At 35.0% G+C, this 24,415-nt stretch overlaps 1 protein-coding gene across 6 annotated transcripts in view; it reads left to right on the forward strand.

Moving 5' to 3' along the window:
* PCDH7 (protocadherin 7) overlaps positions 1-24,415 on the forward strand; it is a 288,307-nt gene that overhangs the window by 36,584 nt on the left and 227,308 nt on the right. The window contains exon 2 of one of the 6 annotated variants that reach the window (XM_075420676.1): positions 16,417-16,525. The exons of the other annotated variants lie outside the window; for them this stretch is intronic. Within the exon in view, the coding sequence (XP_075276791.1) occupies positions 16,417-16,494 (78 nt within the window). The 3' untranslated portion in view covers positions 16,495-16,525. Of the gene's footprint in view, positions 1-16,416; positions 16,526-24,415 lie in introns of those variants that run through there. 6 annotated transcript variants of the gene reach the window in all.

Genomic DNA, 24,415 nt, shown 5'->3' on the forward strand with positions numbered 1-24,415 from the left:
TAAACATATTGTAACAAATTAATGCAAAACTAAAACTCATAAGAATCCAGTTTGAATTTTAGCTTATCACTTATTTATGGATGCTAAAATCTGTGTTGTACATTTGCCATTTAACTGACAAAATACCTACTTTTCATACGGATTTTTAAGCATTTATTTTATGAATTTAAGTATTTTGTGGACCTTATTGGAAACATACGGTTAGTATCTTTTTCTTCTTTTGAATACAGTAAATTGTTTCTTTATTTTCACTGTTAAAGGTATCACCTTCTTATTGAGAAGAAACTAACCTCTTTTCTATAGTATTTCCTATATATGTAATCCCATATGTAGAAAACTCTTTAAGGACACAAAAGCTAAAATAGCAAACTAGACCTGTCATTAGTATGCTATAGGTGGTTAGTTTGATAACTCATGACAACTTTTACTTACATATTTCTTACATGATTTCAGTGTATGCTTTGTCAATATTTTGAATTGATGCCAACCTGTATGTGAGCTAATTGACTATTCAGAATGTGTAATACAGGCTTGCAAAAGACTTTTGGAAGTTTAGGCCATAAGATGTTAAACCACATTATTTAGCTTTTGGCAATATGGTAGGAATTATAGCATCAGTACTTCCATTTAATTATGTAGGACTATTTGTGTGAGCAGAGTGAGAATAATTCAGCAAAAATACTTTAAAATTTTTATGACCAGACACAACAAGTGCTGTATTTTACTAGAAAATTCACCTCCTGATGAACACGTGCATTGTTTTGTTCTAAACTTTGTTCTAAGCTTTGCAGGGGAGCTGTGTAATGATTCTTTAGAAATGGCAGTGTATAGAGGATAGTGGCTTGGAAAATAGCATGTTTGGTGTCACATAAGAAATGACTGCAATAAATGGTTTAGATAGCACTCGGGGCGGGGGTGGTGGTGGGGAGATTCTTTTTCCAGAAGACTTGTGTGTCAGTTACAAATTGAAATCTGAACCAAATAGAGAAAATATAAATATTGATCCATGAAATTCATATTAATTTTGGGGGTTTTGTGATTACAAACACCATGAAGACAGTATCAGGGAACTTTTCTATTGGTCTAGAAAGTAATCAAGCCTATGTAGGTTTACAAGTTTCTTACTCTGTACAGAAATATTTTTTTTTTGTTCTTTTTGTCTCTGTGCTGGATCTGACAATATTGGTTCAATATTTACAGAAATTGTTAGTGGACTAGTTCTCTTGCAGGCAGCAAACAGTTTTGTCTAACATCACCTTACTCGGTTCTCTAAGAATTAGTAGAGTATTAAGAGCTCAAATGTTGATTTTTATGTACTGAGCCCTATACGCGGGGGGAGAGTTTTGCCAAGGTCTTGGAGATATACAGGATTCTGGTAAAGGGGGGGAAAAAGTCAAATCAACATAGTTTTGAAATCCAGAGATTAAAGAAAGAGAATATTCTTTATTCTGTCAGCTGCACAGCAGCTCAGGAAGGATTTTTTTAAGAATGCTTTTTGTATTAAACATCCAAGGAATCTCGAATTGGTGAGGATTGGTTGCTTATCCATCTCCACAACGATGGAAGGCAAATGATCATCACTGCGTTTTGTCTTGGATTCTGAAAATATTTTCAAGAATTAGTTGTCAGAAAATACTGATGGTTTTGTCTCATCTGCAGATTCCTGGTGTTGTCAGAAAGGTCAATAACTTTCTCTGAAGTTCTTTGGAGTGTGCTACAGAAGCATTTTGAAAATGCAAGAATTTATCTGGTCTTCCTTTTAGTAGTCCCAATACTTAAATGATCTTGTGAGAAACTAAATGAAGTAATCATTACAAGAGCTTTTTGTACCTAGACTTTGGGATGTTAGTGTTTGATTATACTATAATTTTACATTAGGTTATATTTTTATTTTTCTTATCCTTTCCTGAAAGGAGATCTCAGCAAGGCCTGGGTGGGTGATGATCTGGGTAGGAAAGAGCTGTCAAAAAAAAGAGAAAAGCTTGAAAGCAAGGGGTAGAATTTAGAACAGTGTACACATACAAATGTCCTTGTTCAGAAGAGGATGTCTAAATTACTTTGACCTTTTTGGTTTCATTCCTATGTTTTGACTGAATGAAACTTGAAAAAAGATTTTTTTAGTTACCTAGGACGATTTTCTTCTTAGTAAGAAATTTAAAATTGATTTTAACTTGACACATATCTTCTCTGAAGTAATATAAAATATTTGTCTAATAAATGTATACAGAGGCTTTGTGACCCATCAGGGTACTATGACATTCCAGTGTATTGATTCTGCCATGTTAGAGGGTGACATATTTGGTGTTAACGGGCGATCAGAGTATTGGGATTTGAATTGTACACAGTAAGAAGCACTGACTTTCCTGTAACATGACAGGCTTTCTAAAGCACTGGAAGTAACTGTAGTCTTACATAATTCCTCCTATATAAACTTCGAAGATTAATAAGGTTTTTGTATCATCATGCAGATATTTAATAAAATCAGAAAATCTTAGAAAAATTTCAGGAAATAAAAAATAATACTTATTGACCTGTAACAACCAAAACCATTGTGCAGTTTCTCATCTGTAGACATTCTTGACATCCAGAATTCAAAACTGACTGTTGAAAGGAGCATTTTATATTACATTATTCCCCCCTCCCCTGCAAACTGTGATCTATATCCTAGGTAAAGATCTTGACTTTTGTCAGTGTAGTTCATTTCAGCATACAGGGTTTGTTTACATTTTGTGTAATGTCTGTTCTTTTTAATTTATACTGTAGGCTAAAGGTGCTTAAGTGTAAAGCTGTAGCAATTTTGTGTTACCTTATAGGGCATCAAATGCTGACCAAAAGAGCATTGTGGCTAGAGAGGGTTAAAAATTATCATTTTCTGGTTTACTGTTCTTCAGGTGAAGTACTCTTTTTAGTTTCAATGACCTGAAGTGGTTTCTTTGGAAGTTGCATTTTGATTATAATTATTGTGGAGAAAAAATCAGCTAAGTCAAAAAAGTGAGCTAATTCTAGCCATCTTTGGAAACTAATTGTGGGAGTACCAGATTTACGGATTTAAAAGAGACTGTAGAACTCAATTTCCAGATTTTTGCATGTTCTTGCTGTTTTGTGTGCTTGAATACCAGTTGTCTTGTAAAGGAGTATAGAAAGCATTTTATATTATATGTTTGCTCTGTTTTCCAACAACATAAGTATTTTGGTTAAGCAGATTTGCTAGGACGTGACAGCTCTGAAAATTTGGACACAGTAGCTACTGGACGTATTTCAGTTCCAGGTAATAAAAATAGTGCAGAAAGGGGAAAATGAAATATCACCATATTTTAAAGATGACAGTTTTGTCAAAGATTCCTTTTCACTCTTCAACTTAAAACAAATTGAGCAAATCAAGTATATCTAAAATGCCTGCACTCACTGAAGATTTGTCACCTATTTAGTTTCTTTTTATTTTCTTCCCTCCTCTCTTTTTAAAAGCATGAGAACACTGACTTAGTAAATGTAAAACACGTTGTGAGGAGCATAATTCTTCTGGTTTAATTGTTTTCTCTAAATAGTTTTGAATCATAATAGGCTTTCATGAAATATAATTACATAGTGAGAACCTAAGTAAAATCTGGTAAGATGAGACTGAAATGATGTATTACATTCTGCAGAATTAGGTTGTTGCTCAGAAATCAGAGTATTTTGTGCTAAAGTTCATTTCAGTAACACAAATTATATTTTATGAATAAAATCAGGATAATATTTTGGTCAGATCAGGTTTTCTAAACATTTTGTAATACTTGGTTTTAAAATAAATAATGAGATAGCTGTGCCAGATTTTTTGACATGATATCCATGTCTTTAGTAGGGTAGTAATAGCTCCTTGTCACTTATTTACGTGGCTGAAACCCTCTGATGTAAGCCATAGATTTTTTTTTTTAGAATATATTTTGTAACCACGTTTCATGTGTGACTGTGTGTCTTTGCTCCAAGACCTGGCCACTGTTATAAAGAATGCAGTTTTCTCCTGCCTGATATCAGCAGACATAGAAGTAGAGAGGGAAATAGAAATTAGGCTGATTTCAGTGACTTTTACTCTACTCCCTCTTAGTTTCATAGGTTCATGCTGCACTTCTATTCATCAAGAATCAGGAACGTGACCTGGCCTTCTTGTTTCAGTCTTCTTGAATGTTAATAAGCATCCACAAAGACATTTTTTGTAAATACTGACCTTAAAAGGAGGAGAGGGGGAAGACTTGATTGAACCTGGCTCTTCGTACTTTGGCAGATGTAATTGCTCATGAAGAGATTCCTGTTCGTCCCCGTAGCAGTGTGGTATATGTCCAGTGTATACTTTTCTCCTGCTTCCTTTTGATGTGGCACCACATCTTGGTGCTAGCGTATGTTCATTTCACATTCAACACAAAAGAGAAAAAATATGTGGAAAGACATTACTGCTGTTTTTAAAATTCTGTTGAGAGTAGACCCAGGTGTGGTACCCACAATCTGTGCAGTTACTGACAAGGAGACGTCAGGGTTCCTCTTGGTGCCATTTTCATAGATTCATAGAATCGCAGAATCATTAAGGTTGGAAAAGACCTCTAAGATCATCAAGTCCAAAGGTTAACCCATCACCACCATGCCTGATAAACCATGTCCTGAAGTGCCATATATATATACATATATGTGTTTTGAACACCTCCAGGGATGGTGACTCCACCACTGCCCTGGGCAGCCTGTTCCAATGCCTGACCACTCTTATTAAAGAATTTTTTCCAAATATCCAATCTAAACCTCCCCTGACTCAACCTGAGGCCATTTCTTCTTGTCCTATCACTAGTTACTTGGGAGAAGAGACCAACACTTGCCTCACTACAACCACCTTTCAGGTAGTTATAGAGAGCAATAAGGTCTCCCCTCAGCCTCCTTCAGACTAAACAATGGCCGTTCCTCACAGGGCTTGTTCTTCAGACCCTTCACCAGCCTCATTGCCCTTCTTTGGACATGCTCCAGCAACTCCATGTCATTCTCATAGTGAGAGGCCCAATACAGAATACAATACTCCAGGTGTGGCCTCATCAGTGTCAAGTACAGGGGCATGATCACTTCCCTACTCCTGTTGGCCACAATATTCCTGATACGAGTCAGGATGCCACTGGCCTTCTTGGCCACCTGGGCACACTGCTGGCTCATGTTCAGTCAGCTGTCAACCAGCACCCCAAGGTCCTTCTCCACCGGGCAGCTTTCCAGCCACTCCTCCCCAGGCCTGTAGTGTTGCATGGGGTTGTTGTGAACCAAGTGCAGGACCCAGAATTTGACCTTGTTGAACCTCATACAGTTGGCCCATCAATCCAGCCTGTCCAGATCCCTCTGCAGAGCCTTCCTACTCTCAAGCAGATCGACACTCCCGTCCGGCTTGGTGTCATCTGCAAACTTGCTGAGGGAACACTCAATGTCCTTATCCAGATCATTGATAAAAATATTAAACAAAATATTTATGCATGTTACGCAATGAATCAGTCTTATTAGGTAGTCTGCTCCAAAAAACAGCTTAGCTACTCTATTATACTAAAACCTGTCAGAGTTATTTTCCTTCTTCTTAGTCCCTCTACAGTATCTCAAAATGAATTTGCAGTATTTTAAATTTAGCGGGACCAAGCAAAAAAATCTGCAGCCTTGGATTTCTCAACTTCCTGCCTCATACATGGAGACAGCTGAAGTATTTTCCTTCCTGCAGAGTTTTTTTCATGGACTTAAGCCATGTATTTGTTTTTTTTCTAGGAAAGCTAGAAGTTGGAGCACAACCACTAAATGTTTTTCCTCCCGATACATGACTTGTAGGCTTTAAGAAAAAGGACTCCAAAGGTGTCTCATTTTCTTGAAGAAGCTAAACCATCTCACAGCTTTGAAAATAATGAAATCTGAAGAAGCTTTAGTTGTTAAAATGGCTTCTTCTAATTCTGCTCAGTAGTTGCACAATTTTTCCAAATATTTTGTAAATAGGCAGTTTTAAGTACGGTTCTGCTGCTGTACTTCTCACAGGGAAAGAATAAATTATCATCTCCTAAGTGGAAATATTGAGACTTCTGGAATAACTGCACAATGACTGAGTGGTTTCTGTGTATATCTAGCAAGTTTCTGTCTAGTTTACAGAGCTGGTATTTCCACGTAATTTGTAGATAGAAGAATGGGGAAAAATGATAGTTGGACTTTCACTTTTTTCTTTTATCACATGCTGGCTGTTTTTCAGAATTTCCACTAGTGTGTGACAGCTAACTACAGAAAGACGTCCTGCAAAATAATTTAGAAATTTCTACGTAAACTTTTCTGTTTGTCTACCAAAGTAGAACTCAAATTAGAAGAAATAACTACTGAAAAGTCATCAGGAAAAAGGTTCTGCATATTTTAAGATGAAATCAGCTCAGTACTCTTGCTGTTTGAAATGAGAGAGAAGTCTTTCATTTATAAAATGTTATACTGTGATGCAGAAACCCAATTATAATATACTTGAAGTATGCACCAGTTATTGATTTCTGAGGCATCTTTGTATGTGAAATAGAAATCTCCACAAATAAATATCTAGAATTTTCACCTATCAGCCTTGGCTGGTGTACTCTGCTGCCAGCCAGGTTAATCATAGTTTCATAGGTGTAAGTGTGTCTCCGGAAGACTCTTCAGAAAAATGTTTTTTATTATTTGCCCTCCTCCCAAGATATGGGGTAGCAGTTTTAACCTGTCTTACTATTGATTACTACAATTGGTAATATGCTAAGTAGGGGCAGCTATGTATAAATAAACTGGACTATGCTTTTGTAACATACTTTGATAGAGAAATTTTCACAGTATACACACGCTGCATATTAGATGTAATGTAATATGAAAGTGGAGACACACTTTAGACTACTTTTGGGTACTATAATAAATATTTTGCTATTTCACTCAAAAAAGGTACTTTATATTTTTGAAAAAAAAGGGGAAAAAACCCACCCCAACACAAAACCCTAAATGAATACAGCAAGTAGTGTTAATTCCATATTCCCATGTAGCAATTCCGGGCATAAATTTATTTGTGATGAGGAATTTATGAGCAAAAGGATTAGTGGTCACCTAACATCTGTAAGCATGTAAAATATGCTATGTTTGGATCACCAAAGTGCAATCTAATGTGAGGTAATTTAAATGATCTCACAAATATTTGAATGCAACTTTCATTGCATTCTATTGTTCATCTACTTTCAGATGTGTACTGTTAGCCTGATGTGGACACATGACAATTTCACATATATAACTGCTTTCAAATCTATCTTAATTTTGGTCATTGTAGGTTTAATGTAAAAGGATGTCTAAGAAATTAAGGGTCACTTCATTAACTGCTCCTTTTCCTTTCTTTTTTCTTTATTCTACATCATATAATAAAGATAAAAACAACTTTCTCTATTTCCATTATCAAAAAGTGAATAGAGAAGAAAAAGCAATTATTTGCAAAATGTAAATTCCTTATGATAGTTTGACTGGCTTTAATTAAACCAGTCTACCACACTGTGCTCATAAGACAGACTTTGAAATAAGCTCTTATTTGTTAGGGAACACCATACTGCTCATTGATGAAAGACTTCAAAAGTTGTAACTTATTTAGAAGCATAGAATTTATGTTTTCTTTGAAAGGCAAGACATACATAAAAAAATCCCTCTTTTTTTGAACTTAAGTTTAAGAAAAAGTGAACAGTTGAAATATAAACAGGTTTACACTGTCAGTGTAATAAATTCCATAGTATTTTGCATGCATATAATGCAGTATCTGATTACTGTATAGTTTTTAAAGTTAGCTCATCATTGTGGTGCTTCCATAACATGACTTTAATGAGTATTTAGATGAATGTATTGAGTAACCTAGAATTTATAAGTCTTACAAACATTGTGACAACAACTTGGAGGCACACCTGAAAAGGGATTCTGGAAACCTAATTTCGGTTTCTGTCTGCTGAACAACACTCATCTTTACATAATTTTGTTTTATGAACCTGTATTTTATATCCAGGCTTTATGTGATCTGTTCAAATAGTGCATTGAACCTATGCCCATCTAAAAGATACAGCCTGTGCCTACTCAGACATTTCTTTTCAAACTGGTGATAGACAGGTAGAAATCGTTACCTTTGTCTTCTGACATTTTCATAGTGATCTTGCTTAATTTTATTTTTTTTTTTTCTTTTTTACTGCATCATCCCTACAAGGTGGGGTGTTGCCATGATCAGTGAGTTTTCTAGGGTGAGTGATACCTAATAGTAGTTTGGAATTTGATACTAAGGCTGGTAGGTCTGTCCTAGCCATTTCCTGCCTAAGGATCCTGTATAAAGCAGTTAAACCCAGCCTGCCCTTACATCTTTTCCTCTCACTTCTTCCCATTACTTTTTCTTTTAGTTTTGGTGGCCCTGTGAGACTCTACCTTTAGACCCCTACTGTGCCTTTGGCATAATCCTCTGCTGCCTGATGGCTGGAGTTCTACCCGGGAACGTGTCTCCTGCTGCTCTGACAGAGTCTCTGCTCCAAGTAACATTATTGCATTTATTCTCCTCTCTAGTAAATCTCTTGCTTGAAGCAAGGGCAGGCATGGGGTGAGGGGAAAAGAGAAGCCCCTGAAGCCTGTCACACCCCAGGTATAGTAGGAGGGTTTATATTGAACAAGGATTTCTGTCCCAGTGTCTCTAAGGGACTGAAGTGTAAAGCATTCCTGTGAAGTCTGTTGTACCCATGAGAGAAAAAATACTTCACGTTGCAAAGTAAGCAATAAATGTATCAGCTTGCTATTTCTGCTGCGTCATAGCAGTATGTTTTATATATATCTATAAAGCATTTAATTCAATGAATAATGCTTCTGTCTCTCAAAATATTTCTCTAGAAGTCCTCTTTGGCCTTGTATGTACAAATGAAGACCTTAGTAAGCAAAAAATTTCATTGACAGGTATAATTCCATGCAGATTATAGATTAGGTAGTGATTAAAAAAGTCTCCTTGAAAATAAAACTGTTATTAACATCTTAAAAATTGATTAAAAAAATTTTGTATTTGCCATTCACCTCAGTGTTTCTATGTAATAGTCACCAAAATCTTGCCAATCTTTATTTTCTTTCTCTCTTGGTGAATACTGTGTGATGACTGGAGAAATTATAAGCAAGTGTAATACAGTGTCTGAAGTGACAAAGGATCACTGACAGAGAACATAGAAATTTTGCCTTTAGGCAGATTAATTCTGGGACTTTGAGAAGTACATTCCCTGTTCTGTCTATGCGGTTTATCCTCTTCAGCATTGGCCTTCGGTATTAGGCATAGACAATAACTGTAGAGCCACTGGCATGTAGGCGGAAGGTGGAGAAGGTGAGATGGAAATACTTTTCGTACTCATGTCTGTGAGGTACAATGTCTTAAATACCTTCTCAGAAACTCAGATGCACAAGTGTTAGTTCTGTGTACAGGCATGAAAGGATTTTTTTTTTTTTTAAAGAATAATTACAAGATCAGGAAAATGCAATGACAAAAGGGAGAAGGGAAGTCAGACAGAGAGGTACATTATAGGGGTGTGGTCAGTAGAGGGATAAAAGGCTGACAAATATCAACTGAGATAGATATTAAAGGGATGATTAAAAGAAAACTTTATTAAGCTATATTAACAAAATGAGAACAAGAGAGAAGCAGGACAATTATTATGCTTAGCAGTGAAAGATAACGTAGATGTGATGCAGAAATGAAATTAAAACTTTGCCTTAGTTTTAAACAAAGGCGGTAATGTTGTACACGGGAGGAAAAAGGTGGAAGTGTCTGAGATAAAAGCAAAGCTTGAAGTCTGATGTTTCTAAGTCAAGGATGAGAAGATAAGCATCATCACAGAATTCTGAGTGATATATAACAAAGTATCCCAAGTCTTCTTGTAAATAAAACTGTTAGGGCAAAAATGGTGCCAATTTGATGGACAATAGCAAAAAAAGTATTTATATTTAAGTAGTGGGGAAGATGGAAAAGAGGGGATAAAGGTCTAAAAGTGTCACCTTATTTTTTATCAAACTGTAGAACAGAATTTATATGAAAAAATTGAGTTGCTGACATAAAGGAAGAAGGAAGACAGGATAAAATGGAAATTGAAAATGGCTTTACTGAAAGGGGTTCATACAAACCAATCTGATACTTGCCTTGAAAAGATAACCAATTTCCTAGATAAAGAAAATTTAGTAATCTCTCTGGACTTCAGCAAGCAGTTGATATTGTGCCACCTGGGAAATTATTTGTGCACCTGTGGAAGATGGGGATTTCTAGAGGAATTACAAAATATGTAAGAAATTCACTAAAAATGAGACTAAGGTAGTGTTGCAAGGTAAGCATTGTAAATAGAGGGAAAGTTGCTCACTGAAGTCAAACATCAGTCTGAAGACTGAGTTTGCTTTATATATGAATCTTTGTGCACAGAAAGCGAATGTAATAAAGAAACTTGATTATGAAACAAATACAATAAACATCATGAGTTTGGGTGAGGATTAGACCATACTAGATGAAAGACTAGACAACTTTTTAGACTGTAGCAATTAAAGTAAAACTTAACAACTCAAAATACAATTGTGAGAACAAGGCTATAAGTTCTAAATTCAGTTGTAATTTCAGATTATGGAAATCATCAGATGGAAGCAGTAGAAAAAGAGGAGGATTTAATGAATTAGGCAGAGTTCTTATGAGCACCAGTGTGACACAGGCAAATTTGTTTGTGCAACATAAGGCTGCATCAAGTTGTGTGCTGCTGTGAGAGAAACAGACATATTCATGTCATTCAAGAAGTCAATCATGAGACTTCATCTGAAAAATCATTGCATTATTCTGGTCAACCATTTTCAGGAAAAATTAAGCTTACATTTAGAGATCCAGAAAGAGCTGTTTAATAACCATGGAATATAGTTAGCTGTGTGAGAGACAGCTAGCAAGGCTTTGCTTATTCAGACTTAAGGTTCTGAGAGACATGCTGTGGCAGGCTGAAATTGGATGGTAGAAGCTGTTACTGTCCTCAAAGCATTTACTTGGACCTCCTTTGAACCACTTTGTAAACCACTGCCTGGTATATTAAGGTAAACCAAAACTGGAATTCTTTTACTTTAATACACCCAGCTGGGGACTGCAATAATACATGAGCTCATTCATAGGCATATCATATAACCCTGCCGTAAAGCCTTTAATGTCCATCAGAAGGGTGGAGCAGATGGATGAGGGTGGTAACTATTCCTGCCATCTGGTTTTAAGCCACTGCTATATGTACTTCAGAGTCTTAAGAATGTAAGTGGTGAGAGGTTTGATTGCTCTTCATAAACATATTGGCTATAAATACAAACAAACATTATTAAAGAACAATGATGATATAGTAGCAAGCAATGTAACACTATACATTTAGAAACTGAAAAAAAAGATTTCAACCCTCTGGAAGTATGAGGTGATGTAAAAATATCTTACTAGTTCTGAGATGGAATTTAATCAGTTTAGAAAAAGAATTATACAGATATTTTCCTTCCAGTAAGTTCCTGTACTCCTAAGAAAAGGGAAAAAAATAAAAAAAGCAACAACAACAAAATGTGGGCCAGGCTTTTCATGCCTTGGTTTCTTAATGATGAATTAAACTACTAGTACCATTATCTACACCAAGATCAAGCTACGTTCTGTAAGCCGTTTAAAGAGCAGCACAAACCTCTCGGTGTGAGGTCTGCAGCATCAGAGGCATCTAATGATGTCAGTACTTGCTGTTCTGTTATTCTGTGAGCCTTTTTTTTTTCTTGACATGGCAATATTACTCAGTTTTCAAGAAAGTTCGGTATTGCTGGCTTAACATTGTAACAAATAACTTAAATAGGTAGCATTCTTATAATTATAGTGCTTCTTACAAGGTTGTATTAATGCAGTAGTTCAACAGGGAAAGATGACAGAATCTGAATCAATATATTATGGAAGTAATATGCAAACCATATGGAAGTTTGCATTATGGAGACTTTTTAGGTAGATTAATCCTATGTTATTCCACGCAATGCCTTCAAAAAACTATTAGCAAGTTATATTTCTGAATGTTGTCTACCTGAAATAAGTCAATGCACATGTATTGAAAATAGAACAATAACATCATTATACTGGATTTTAATGAAGACAGTTCTGTGCTTCAGGAACTGCAAGGCATTGTAGTAAATAGCACTAAATGTGCAAAATTTTATTATTACAGTGCTTGTGTGAAAGTGTATGAGAGTTACATGGGATATTTTACATTTTAATTTTTGTGTTTAATTTACATCATATTGGGTTTTTTTAGGAAGAACTGATTGCTAAATAGTTCAGTATACGTGATTTTTTTTTTGCATTCTAAGATATAAATTCTTTAGTTGGTGGGGATGAATGAATTAATTTCAGGGTGATGGCATGGACATAGTCTTTCCATTTCTAACCACTGTCTTTGTGAGTCAGCAACCCTCTGGTGCTTAGCATAAAGAGTAGTCAATACATCACCATATTACTGCAAAGTGTGACTATGAATAGAACTTAATCCTAATATCCTAATAATAGGAACAGGTGGGATTCGCCAGAGGCCTAAAGGTTCAAAATCTGTTCACAGGCATAATGTGAGCAGGAAATCAATAAACCAGAGAGTTGTAAAGATAATGAATGATACATGTTTATTTTATCAATGTTATGCTTGTAATGATGGGTTGTAAATGGTAATTTGTTTATTTATCTGATTTTGTTACGAAGCAGAAAGCTTAGTTTTGATGGACTTGATTTACCTTTTACCTAACACGCAGGCATCAGCAATAGCCATAATGATGTTGCAAAACTAGACTCAGCTGATGCAAAATAGTTAAGAATATGACCAACTGAATTTAAGTGACATTAAATAAGAATACAGTCATGTTAAACTGTATACTAATTCTAGGTACGTTACGTTTATAAGTTGATTTCTTTAATAACTTTTACTTTTAAACTTTCATCATCAAGATTATTAATAGGTTTTCTTATAGTAAATTAGACTGTACCTATTCCAGAAATTCTAATGACTAAAATCTGTGCATCAATTTGTGGTCACATGTAGCAGTCCTCATTCATTTCTTGAGACAAACTTTTCATAGTTTCAGTTTGCCTGTTTTTTTACCCTACATATGGCCTTTAATGATTAAAAAATATTGTACAAACAGTACAACATAAAGATATTGAATATTTTATTTACTGATTCATTTTCTTTTGTTTGTTTAAGAGAATTAGTATTCCTTATTCAACATGTATATTCTAAGGTAATATATTCAATACACATCCTGCTGTTCCCCATATCCTATTTTAATTTCTGTCACAAACTGAAAATGAAGTTGTGTGTGTAAAAGAAGTTTTAAAAATAGGTTAAAAGCATCTTGTGAAATGTAACAGGAAAACTATGGAGATATATTTTTGTCTGGCATTTGCTGTAGTGGGCAAAAATTAGCATGTTGTGCCTTTCAGTTCCGTTTAAGACACATTGAATGTTGCAGAAACTTGTAATGTCTCAAATTTTTAGTAATACACACACATCAATCAGATCAATATATAATGTATACTGCAATCATAACATATTTATAGACACAGATTTAGTGCTAAGAATCAAGTGAGATGAGTGGCAAAAAAAGTCAGTGATAAGGTGCTTGCAGAAGTTAATCATTCTGGGTTTGTAGCAGTATGTTGTGGCTGTGATCATCTATACTCTGTTAAAGTGTGGCTTTTCATTTATTTAATGAAAAATAATTACACATAATAACAAATATATATCACTGATACTAAAAGTTCATTTCCCAATGGCAATGAATATATAAGTAAAGGAAAAAGAAGAAACAGATAAAATACTCATGAATAAATTTTGGGTTGTTTTTATAATAATTTTTATATACTGCAGCAGTGAAATTCTGGAACAGATTTCCCATTGAAATATTCATGCAAGAAAATTGTAACCTAGCAAGTAAATACATGAGATTATGCCTATGATACACAGAAACTGGTCTCAATATGTAGCAAGAAACTTCCACGCCTGTATTTCAGTATTATGGACTGGGTTAGTGGAGAACTGCAAGCAGCTTGCTTGTAAAAACTGAGTTAGTGACTCTCATTTCTTCATTTAACTCTTTGGTGTATGTGCATTTTCATGCTGGGAAATGGCAGGAGGAACAAGACAGTAATATAAATTTCCTGGAAATTAGCAAGATTCTTCAACTGCCATAGAAAAGTGAGGAAAACAGAAGCTCATTTCACAGAAATTTAGAGAAGGGAAAAAGAGAATTTTCTAATTTTTTCATCAGTTAATATGTATGGATGCATCTACATTAATGATACAGAGCACAGGAAGGGTATTTTTGGGTGTGAATTTCACTCAAGTCATGCTGGACATATTCTAGTGCATCACTGATCCTTTTGAGCCATTGTCTTTGGGGTGTCATGTGGTGCATAGCATTTGCAATGAAGATGCAAGGTCCTCCACCAGTTTGCTCTCTATGCCTGCATAGTGTATGCTTAAGATTGGAAGTGGTACAAACTTTGTTGCTCGTTGAGATCCGATGTAAAGAGGCACAGCAAATTGCATGGTCATCCTTCCCTTTTTATATTACCTCAGCAGATACTATAGACACACACACCGAGACCACCGTGAATATTTGAATTTGTGAAGATATAATGTATTGCATTTTTGATATAAAGATTCAACACAGTGTCTACTATGCGTCAGGTAGTTGGTTTTGCTTGTTTTATCTTTTCTTTTGCATTGAATTAGGATTTGATTTGTTAACTGAAAAACAGCACGAGTATCTGTCATAGAAGAGATCTCTAATTATATAAAAAATCTGCTACATTTATGAACCTTTTTGACCTCAGAAATATCTTATGATTGCACCCATTGCTCACAATTGTGTTTGTATCTTGGAGAAAGATGTTTAAAATACACGTTACCTCATCCCTGTTGATTGTGTAATGGACAAGTCCTGCTATTCCAGTGTACGTGCTCTCCTTAAAGTTAGCAAAGTTTATTTTCATATGAATTTTAACAACTCTTGAAGTTAACAACTTTGAGATACTCAATGTACTGAAATGATATGTAGAGAGACAGATCAATCAAGATAGATATTTATAGATGAATTACCTATATTTCTGTAATACTTTTTTGGCAATTTAGCATTTTTGCTGCTTAGTCAAGTTAAGAGAGTGGAAACTGAATAGGGAAATTTGCATATAATTGGATTGATGATGATGAAGAATTTTTACTGAGGCGTAAATATATTTCTTCTGCAACCAAAGCAGAATGTTTTGCTTGCTTGTCTCAGATGGCTTCTTGTAGGAGGATCATATTTAGATTGAGGAACAGACGTTACTTATTTGAGGACATTTGGGAGTCTTTTATGGATTATGTTCATAGAGAAAAAGCTGCTTTGTAGAGATGCTCGACATTGCTATCTTACAATTCTGTAATTTGGTTTTAACTTTGCATATGTGTGATAGAAGTGATTCATTAAAATGTTGGAAAAATAAGACTTAGTAGTTAAAGATGTAAACTAAACAAATTATTAATAATACAAAAATTACTAGAAAAGTTGGAAAGACTGTCTGGTGAATGCCAACCAAATATGTTATGTAACCAACACATAATGGGTTAATGTTTTTTTGTGTGGATGACCTGTTTCTGAGTGATATTTTAAGAGCTGTTTTTGAAGAATAAATTGGACAGCAACCTTCACTGTTTATCAGTAGATGTACACTCTTTAGTGTCTTGTTTCCTTCATACGCATATTGATAAAGTGATTCAAAGAAAGCACTTTTCCCCCTAGTTCTGCATTTTCTTTGTACCCACCTTATAGCATAATAGTTGATACTTGGCGTTCTGAATAACTCACGTGTTCACAGAATTGTTATTGTTAATTGCCCTCCAAATATGGCTTGCTTGCTCCCTTTTTCTTTGGTGGGGTCCGAGATGGGTGAGGGTAAAGAAGAGTTGCCTGTTTTCTTATAAAAATCCTATCATTTGCTTCTTTCAACTACTTGATATTATTATTGGCTTACCACACTCTTTATCCCATCACTTAATGAAAAAAATTCTGTGTCACCGATACCTGAAACTTTTACATTATTTTTCAACTGTCTGCAGTAATTATAAGTAAAAAAAGGAAGAACATATAAATCCCTACAGTTTCTCTATGATTTAAAACTATCCTGTTTCTGGATATAGTCTACTTCATTCCTTCTTTTTCTTAAACAATCTGTAACACTATTCTGTTTTCACTGCAAAGTAGCTATACTACGGAGTATGTTTGGACCTAAGGGAGAGAAGAAGAATATTTTTGCTCACTTGTAAGATCGGTGATGCAGGATTAGGTTAGCCAAACCCTACTCACATCCTGGTAAGCAGACATATATTTTTGTATTTTTTGTAGGTGGATACAGTGCAGACTACGCAGCACCCTGGCCACATTGAGGAATCATGTAAAATGAATGTATGTGCTTGTAAGTGAATTACTTCTGAAATGAAACTCCAACTCTAAGGGATGTTGGATCACAAAATACATGAACTCTCTTTACTTTCATGTTAAGAAATTGATTCCCAGGGGGCAGGGTTACTGCAGACCTAAGTGGACTTTGAAAGCAAGGCTATTTGTTAAAATAAATGAAATTGAAAGAACATGAGAAATTGTTTTAAAAAAACCCTGAAAACAAGAGACTCAGATTACATTTTGGATGCATTTGGAGAGATATTAAACAGAGTCAAGAATCCAAACCAGAAAAAGAAATGGTATGTGAGAAAGGTTTGGTAAGCAGAAATGATTGTAACTGGAGGAACAGGATCAAATACCATCTAATTTAGGAGCATGAATAGAATGAAAAAAATTGCCATTTTGTACTTTGTTCCATCTTTGAAAGGACTGAAATTTTATTAGATGATTGCTTCAATTAGTAACTGGGATATGAGTGTGAACAAGATTGACTTTTCAGTATTTGAATCAAGGAAGTATTTATGGTTTGCTGAAAAAATGAACAACCCTGATGATGCGCTAGATAAACAAAGAAAAAAATTATACCTCAGGACTGGATTTCTGGAAATCCAGATATAATCTTCGTATTTGAAAATCTTTGCACTACATAGGGACATGGGACAGAGTAGGGGAGAAGAATTAGAGGAAGCTCTGCAAGGAAACTGAGGTAGATACAGAGAAGAAACCAAAACATGCTAAATGACTCTACCAGCAATTAGGGAAATCAACAGTCACTCGCATGTATACACACACAGTTTGGTTGTTAAACACAAGTTAATTCACTTGGCTAGGTCACCCTACACTAGAACAGTTGTGCCAAGGATTGTACAATTGCCAATATCAAAACCACATGTAGGGAAAACATCTTCAACTCTGCAATTACTATTAAGCTATATACATCAAATAAACACAAAGACTATAGTGCCAACTCCAATTTTATACATGTGAATACCAATTTTTATGATTATTTTATATGTATATTTAGATATTGCACTATATATTATCTCAGCTTATGATTTAGAGGAAGGAAAGGCTGAGTATTTTATCCTAAAAAATTTATTTGTTAATATCCTTCATCTTCATCATAAGGAACAACAAAAGAGAATATTTAAGGTATTAATAATTTTTCAGCAAGTTCTTTTTCTTATCAATAAAGCATAACTTCAGCCCATTCAAGTTTCTGATGTAAAGCTGGTATAACTGTGGGAGGAAACTATATTATGTTTGTAACTAAAGTGTATATTATCACTTGCCTTCCTTCATAATAAGGCTTTTCAAATGCCTGAACAACAATGCTGAAAAACACTTTTTCTCCTCTGATTGTTATGCATTTGTATCTGAATTAGCGCACCCTGTGTTTTTATCCCTCCAAAACTGGTAGTCTGCCACTTTTTTTCCACTTGTGGTAATTAGTTCCAAGTGGAGGAATTTACGATACAGTAGGGGCTTCGACCTCTTTATTGTACTGAGATATATTCTCAAACTTTAAAGTCTTTATGCTGCTGCTATATTGATTTTGTTTTCTGTGAACAAAATCAATGAGCAAAATTAAAATAAAAAAATCAATTCTTTCATTTCTGAATTGATTTGGGTTTTCTACATGTACTTAGTTTATTTAACCTTCATTGCTAGTCTGGAATTCATTGAAAGGAGAACACATTGAGACCTTTAGTAATTCTACGTAAAAGAAACCTGTGGAAATTAATAAAATACAGAGAAAAAGGAAATTAAAGTTGAGGCATACAGGAATGAGAAGTAAAAAGATGTAAAAGATACCAAGAAAGCTGTTGTTCTCAGTTGCGAAGCACTGTTTAGGAATATTAAAGAACCTGCAAAAATTAGTACCAACAGTTTTGTCAGAAAAATTGACATAGAGTTGGTTTCTTTTGCACTTTCTAGCCCTTTCCTTTAATTCCGATAGATGGTTGGAAATGGCATATGAAATACCTGCAATCCATTGACCGTATTTTGTAAGTTCAGAGCAGTTGCAAATCTTACCTAAAGATGTGAAAAAATGACAGAAAATATTTAACATGTAACATTTTGCAGAAATAAATGCATTATGTATGCAAATATATTTGTGAAATTTTCATCCTTTTTCTGAATATAGGCATTATCTTAGTATGAAAAAAAAAGTTTAACCTGGGAAGTGTAAAGAGAAATCTTAAGCATCTCTGGTCAGATTCTGTGTTTCAATAAAATTATTCTGCAACTGGGAATGAAATCAAAATTGTGTCCTCTGTGTTCATTGCAATTTCATTCTTACATATTTAATTTTCTGCTCAGAAGCAATTGCCAAGAGGGGATCCTTGAAAAATATTGTGCAACTATTATAATTTTCAGATTTCACAGAGTTTATCAGCAAGCGATTTGTATGGAATAAAAGCACTTTTATATTGCCTCCTGCTACAACACCAACAGGGAAAGGTCAGCAAAACAGTGGGAGACCAAATGAAGGACTTTTTCTTGTATGACAGCAACTTGCAAGACACTGGGAGTTCCAAAATTACAAGTGATGATACAGCTTTTTTAAACTATTTCTTTCCTCTTTGCCTCCTACAGCTGCTTCATTGTGGGGCAATGTGGTTTTATTCTGTCCGAATGAGGGAGAGAAAGTATATTCGTGACAAATGACAGCTTACTTTCTGTTTGCTGTTGTCCTATATGGATGAGAAAAACAAAAAAAACCCCATCCATATGCCTTTCATTATCCTACCTTTTATGAGCTTAAGTTGGAGCTCTTAAAGCGAAATCTGACATGCTGTACTCATATGAACAGGCCAAATAAACCCAGTGAGACTGCTTGTATGAGAAAAGACAACTCTTCTTTCAGTATCACTTTATTTTAGTGTCTGTTTTAGACAAGACCACTGAAGAACAAGATATGTCAGTAGCAAACTATCAGGGAAGTTGTGATACGCAACTACTTTAGGTCGTTAAAACACAACTTAGATAGATTATGTGTAGGAACGATATAGGAAGTGGCAACCAGTGGGAAAAGGAGCGGTGTGGCACAAGATCTCTTTTCTTTTCTTAAGGGTTGTAATTCTGGGGACTGTACACTCTCACAGTTTGTACAGGCACTCTCGCTGATGCCAATCGCAAATTTAAATGTAGGTGGAGAAGTAGATATGGTCTTCTCAGTAGTATTTAACTTAACCTATCTGTCAAACATGAACTCAAGGATTAAGCTGAGCAAACTTCCACTGTCTAGACTACATTTTAGTCTAAGGGTGAACAATATAATTTAGTTTAAACAAACTGTTTCTGCAAAGTTTCATTAAGCAGTTAATCCATACTTTAACTCATTACTCATTTTGCCATTTGAGAGTCATTAATTTGGCTGAATTTGGCTCATCTAGTAAAAGACAGCTTTGTACTCTCAAATGCAGTGGCTACATTTAAATTTCCAATATGTCTTTATTGTGCATACTTACAAACTCAAGATTATCTCCCTCTGCATTGGGGAAAAATTAACCTATTGTGTTTGCAGACATTATATTTGACTTTTGACATTACATATAGGGAACACTATAATTATGTGAAATGCCATTCCAGCCGCTACATTGTTCTCAATATTTTATAAGAGTCTACATTAAGAGTGTACTGTGTGATGAATGTCTTGAATGACCCTTGCTAACACCATGGAGATGCCTACACAGTTTCATTGTTTAAAATTAAGCTATTTGTTTTAGTTAGAATGTGTCTGAAAATATCAAGACACTACAATCAAATTAATATTCTTCATCATACCGTGGTAGATTACTGTTATAGAGGTGAGTTTTTCTTTGATCTGTAATTCCTAGAAATGGCATCAGAGTTATCTATCACAGGAAAGCAGTTCTTTGCCCTTTCTAAGGGGGTTGTGATGCTAATGGGAAAAAAAAAAATCACTATGTCCCCTGGCAGTTACAACAGAGCCCTCGGCAGTCTTCAGTGGTGGAATTCAAGGAAGGCGTTAACGTTTTCAAAGTTAGTTTGAAATTAATTTTCTTCCAAATCAGATTACTTTTCACATGTAAACAGCCTCAATTTAGCCCAGTAACACCATTCTGAATTACAAGTGCCAACCAAGCCAATTTCCAAAATATTTTGATTATTATATATACATATTAATACTATATTTATTTATATATTATCTTTGAGAAATACAATTGATAAAAATGTTCTGAAATATTTTGGTAAACCTAATTATGCTCTGTAGCCTATGTTATCAGACTTAATCGTCTGTTTATGTTACATTTTGCAGAGTTCCTATTCAGGAAAGTAGCAGGAATTTAAATTGGCTTTTGGTACAAAATACCCTTTCTTTAAACTGTGAAACTGTACACAGACAATTGTTGTTTCTGGAAAAAAAAGTATCACTTTTGAATACTTTTCAGAGCAATTTTGTTTTAGCAAATATGAGCAAAAGAATGGTATATAGACTGAGTAACCTCAGAAGACTGTGTGAGCATAGTGCTAAATCATACAACTTGCATCCGCTTTTCCTTTTTATTCCTAAATGAATGATGATTTACTTCTGTTATCTACTGCTGCAGGAATGGTGGAAGTATAAAGGTAGTAATGATAACTGTAGCCTGACTTGCCCCAGCCTCAACTTCCACTTCTAAGAGGAGAGTTAGCATGTAACCTGTTACACGTGCATGATTTTAACATGTGGGCTATGGTTACTGTAAAGCTTGGTGTCTCATCTAAGCTAGTTGTATAGTTTCACAACTGAGACATTTTATGGTGAGAAGTAGGCATCTCTGGGCACCCATTCATGTCAGCCCGAGTGGGTTTTCTAATATTTAGGATGAAACTCTTTTTGGTGTCTGTCTCTCTCTGAGACTACAGAGACACTTGATCTCAGAGGAACATTAAATGTGTTCAAGTTAAAAACATTTCTGCATTTAAGTTGGATGTTAGTTAACATGGAACATGTTTAAGTAGAAATGTCTCATGTCACTTGATTTGCTTTAGGATACGTCTAATGATAGGAGGTAGTTCATGTATTTGACTTTACTAACCTCACAATGCCATTTCTATAGAGGTACAGAAAGCTAGGCTTGTATAAGCTATTGCAGGGCTAGAAGCCAGGAGATTCAGTCTTCATTCCAAGGTCTGCCACTAGTACCCATCTGTTTGGGGCTTCACCTGTGAAAACAGAGAATAAGTTTTCATTATCTCAGTCAGAGAGAATGTTTTGATCCTTTTTTTTTTTTTGGTGAACTGTTTAAAAGGCATGGTGATGAGTTCCATAGAAAGATCTGTAAAGAGTAGCGTGGTATTTTAGAAATACTTTAAGGTCCTCTGTTTCACTGAAGTTGGGAGAACTGGTTTTCAGAGCAAATCCTGTTTTTTACTTAACATGTATAAACTGCTAATGGCCAAATTGTTTGAAAAAGGTATTAATTTTCATATTACGTATATGGGACAGTTTTGTATATATATTTCCATGCACTTTTGTAACAGAATGCCTTAGATTTAACCATGCTACATGTAAGGAAAAGGAAAATTATAGGTTACTTTTTTTCCTAAAATATCATATGAGGGAAGCAAACGAAACATTATTTTATGTTGATTTCAATATAGATAGCATATTTGTTTTTCTTTGAGTGTTTCACAACAGTGAATTGTGAATGTGTTGACATTGTTAGTGGGTAAAGACTTTCAACAAATTGGAAAAAAGACATGGTATGGAGGTAACTAATTCAATAGTATTGTGAAACAGTTGATTATATACTAGGTGCTGGCAGCAGCACAGCTATACATAAGCTTTGTCCTGAGGAGCCTGCATTATAAAGAGGAAACTAGACAAGCTGTGGGAGACTCCATGTTTTTCTTGTTCACCTTCATCCTGCTTCCACCCCTCATTTTGAAATGGTCCCTGTGGAGGGCATTAGAAAGTTGTGAACTAAAGCTCCAGGGAGTCTGAAACAAGCAGCTGTAGGCAGCACTGTGGAATAAAAAGGGTAGATATCCTGGTGTAATTAATCAGGTGTTTCCTATGCATGATGAAGAGGTAGAGTAGTGTAGAGAGAATAGTGAAAGGAGAATGCAAATATTACAGTTACATATGTCTGTAAAATTCATGCCATGCCATGCCATGACGTCGTGCTGTGCTCACCTTGTGTTTCAGATGCTTGAAAGTGTGTGAAGTTGGTCTGAGCATCTTGCAGTGATAGGAGTTGATAATTGCTGATTATCTGTTGAGTTCAGTTTGTTGTCTTTCAGAGATAATCTGTTTGGATATTTTTACGAATCTGACCATAGCTCTTGAGCAAAGTTTGTACCTGTATTATGTACAGACATCAGAGCATTCTCAAAGAATCTGAAGTGCATGCAGGAAGCTAAAGCAAATAAACTCTTTTGGAGCAGTCTCTAATTTTCCTTTATTTTTCTAATATTACTGGTGTCAATTTCTGGCATTAATAGTGAAATAATAAAATGGTAAAAACATAGCTGCAATACTGTTAAACTGTGTTTAAATTTTAATCTCCCATTTAAATGTACATTTAATTTCTAAATATAGTATTAGATTTTAATTATAACACAATTTCATTTTGTATTGTGCTGTGGAGCACTTCCATGCAGCCTTCTGCACTTTGCTTTCAATCATTCTCACTGAAATTAGAACAGTCAGTGAGCAGCACTAGACAGATTTTGATTTCACTCAAGAAGTTATTTCTAGTAGGATGACTTTTGACAACTACGTACTGTTTTTATACGTGTTATTAGGGTGATTTTTATATTCTTTTTTTTTTTGTAGAACCTTTGACTGAGTTTGTGGTTTACTGCAATAAGTTCCAAGGTAAAAAGATTTTTCCAAAAATAGGGTTTACAACTCTGGGGGGTCAGACGTAATGTCAGGACCTCTGCTTTATAGAATTCATTACTGTAAGAGATGCGAGAAGATGATACACTAGCAAGGCTTAAAACAAGATGGAAGATTTTTGAATTGCCATTTAATCTACTAGCTTTCTAGAATTCCCTTGGTATCCTGTTTTAGATATCTAATGTATAATACATGCATACAATGGGACATATATATGTCCCATTGCCTATCTCTGTAAAGGTTGCGTTTACGGTGTGAGCTACATTCATTTCAGACGAATAATCTGTAACAGTGTGGTTTACTACATAGAACTGGGAAGTGGGAGTTGGGGATCTTGCATTGCATTCTTGCTGATGACACTGACCTGCTTTTGTGGAGTGAAAGAAGTCACCTTAGCTTACTGTGCCTTGACTGCCTGATGTGTTAGATGCCAAACATCTTACATTACAGGATATGATGAGGATTGTTTAAGTAAATACTATTCAAGATTTGTGAGAGTCAATGGGATTTTGTTGATTAATGCCCTAATATTAAGAAGTTTTGGGACACTCTTCATCTGCACATGTGCAGTGTTTTTTTATGTTGAAGTTAAAAAATCAGAATCTTGAGAGCTCTAATATAATAATCTCAGATTTGCCATTTTCAGGATACCATTTTTTTCCCATTAATATGATCAAAAAAAAGAGGGCAGAGGGTTAAAATGTACCCTTTTCATTTTTGTCTAATTTATTGGAAATATAGTAAAAATTTTCTCTTACAATGCACTAAGTACTAACTATGCTGAATCTCTGATATTCTGGCCATATTGAACTGCACCGAGAGAGAATTACAATAGCTACTGTAGTGCACGTATGAAATAGCGCTCAATTTTCAAAAATGTTGGCTATAACTAACTCCAGTGATTAACTCTTTAAAAAATATGACCCCTAAGTGTCAGTATTAGACAGATATACAGATGTTTATCCACATCTTGCAATAACCAGTGTTAATTCAGGCAGCAGGTGGGAAGATTCTGGACATCTGTATCATCTCTCTGGCTTGTGCGTCTGTCTCTCAGGGCCTCTGCAGCTGCAGCGGTTGTTT

This window comes from Opisthocomus hoazin, chromosome 5 (assembly GCF_030867145.1).
Source record: "Opisthocomus hoazin isolate bOpiHoa1 chromosome 5, bOpiHoa1.hap1, whole genome shotgun sequence".
Classification (NCBI taxonomy): Eukaryota; Metazoa; Chordata; class Aves; order Opisthocomiformes; family Opisthocomidae; genus Opisthocomus; species Opisthocomus hoazin.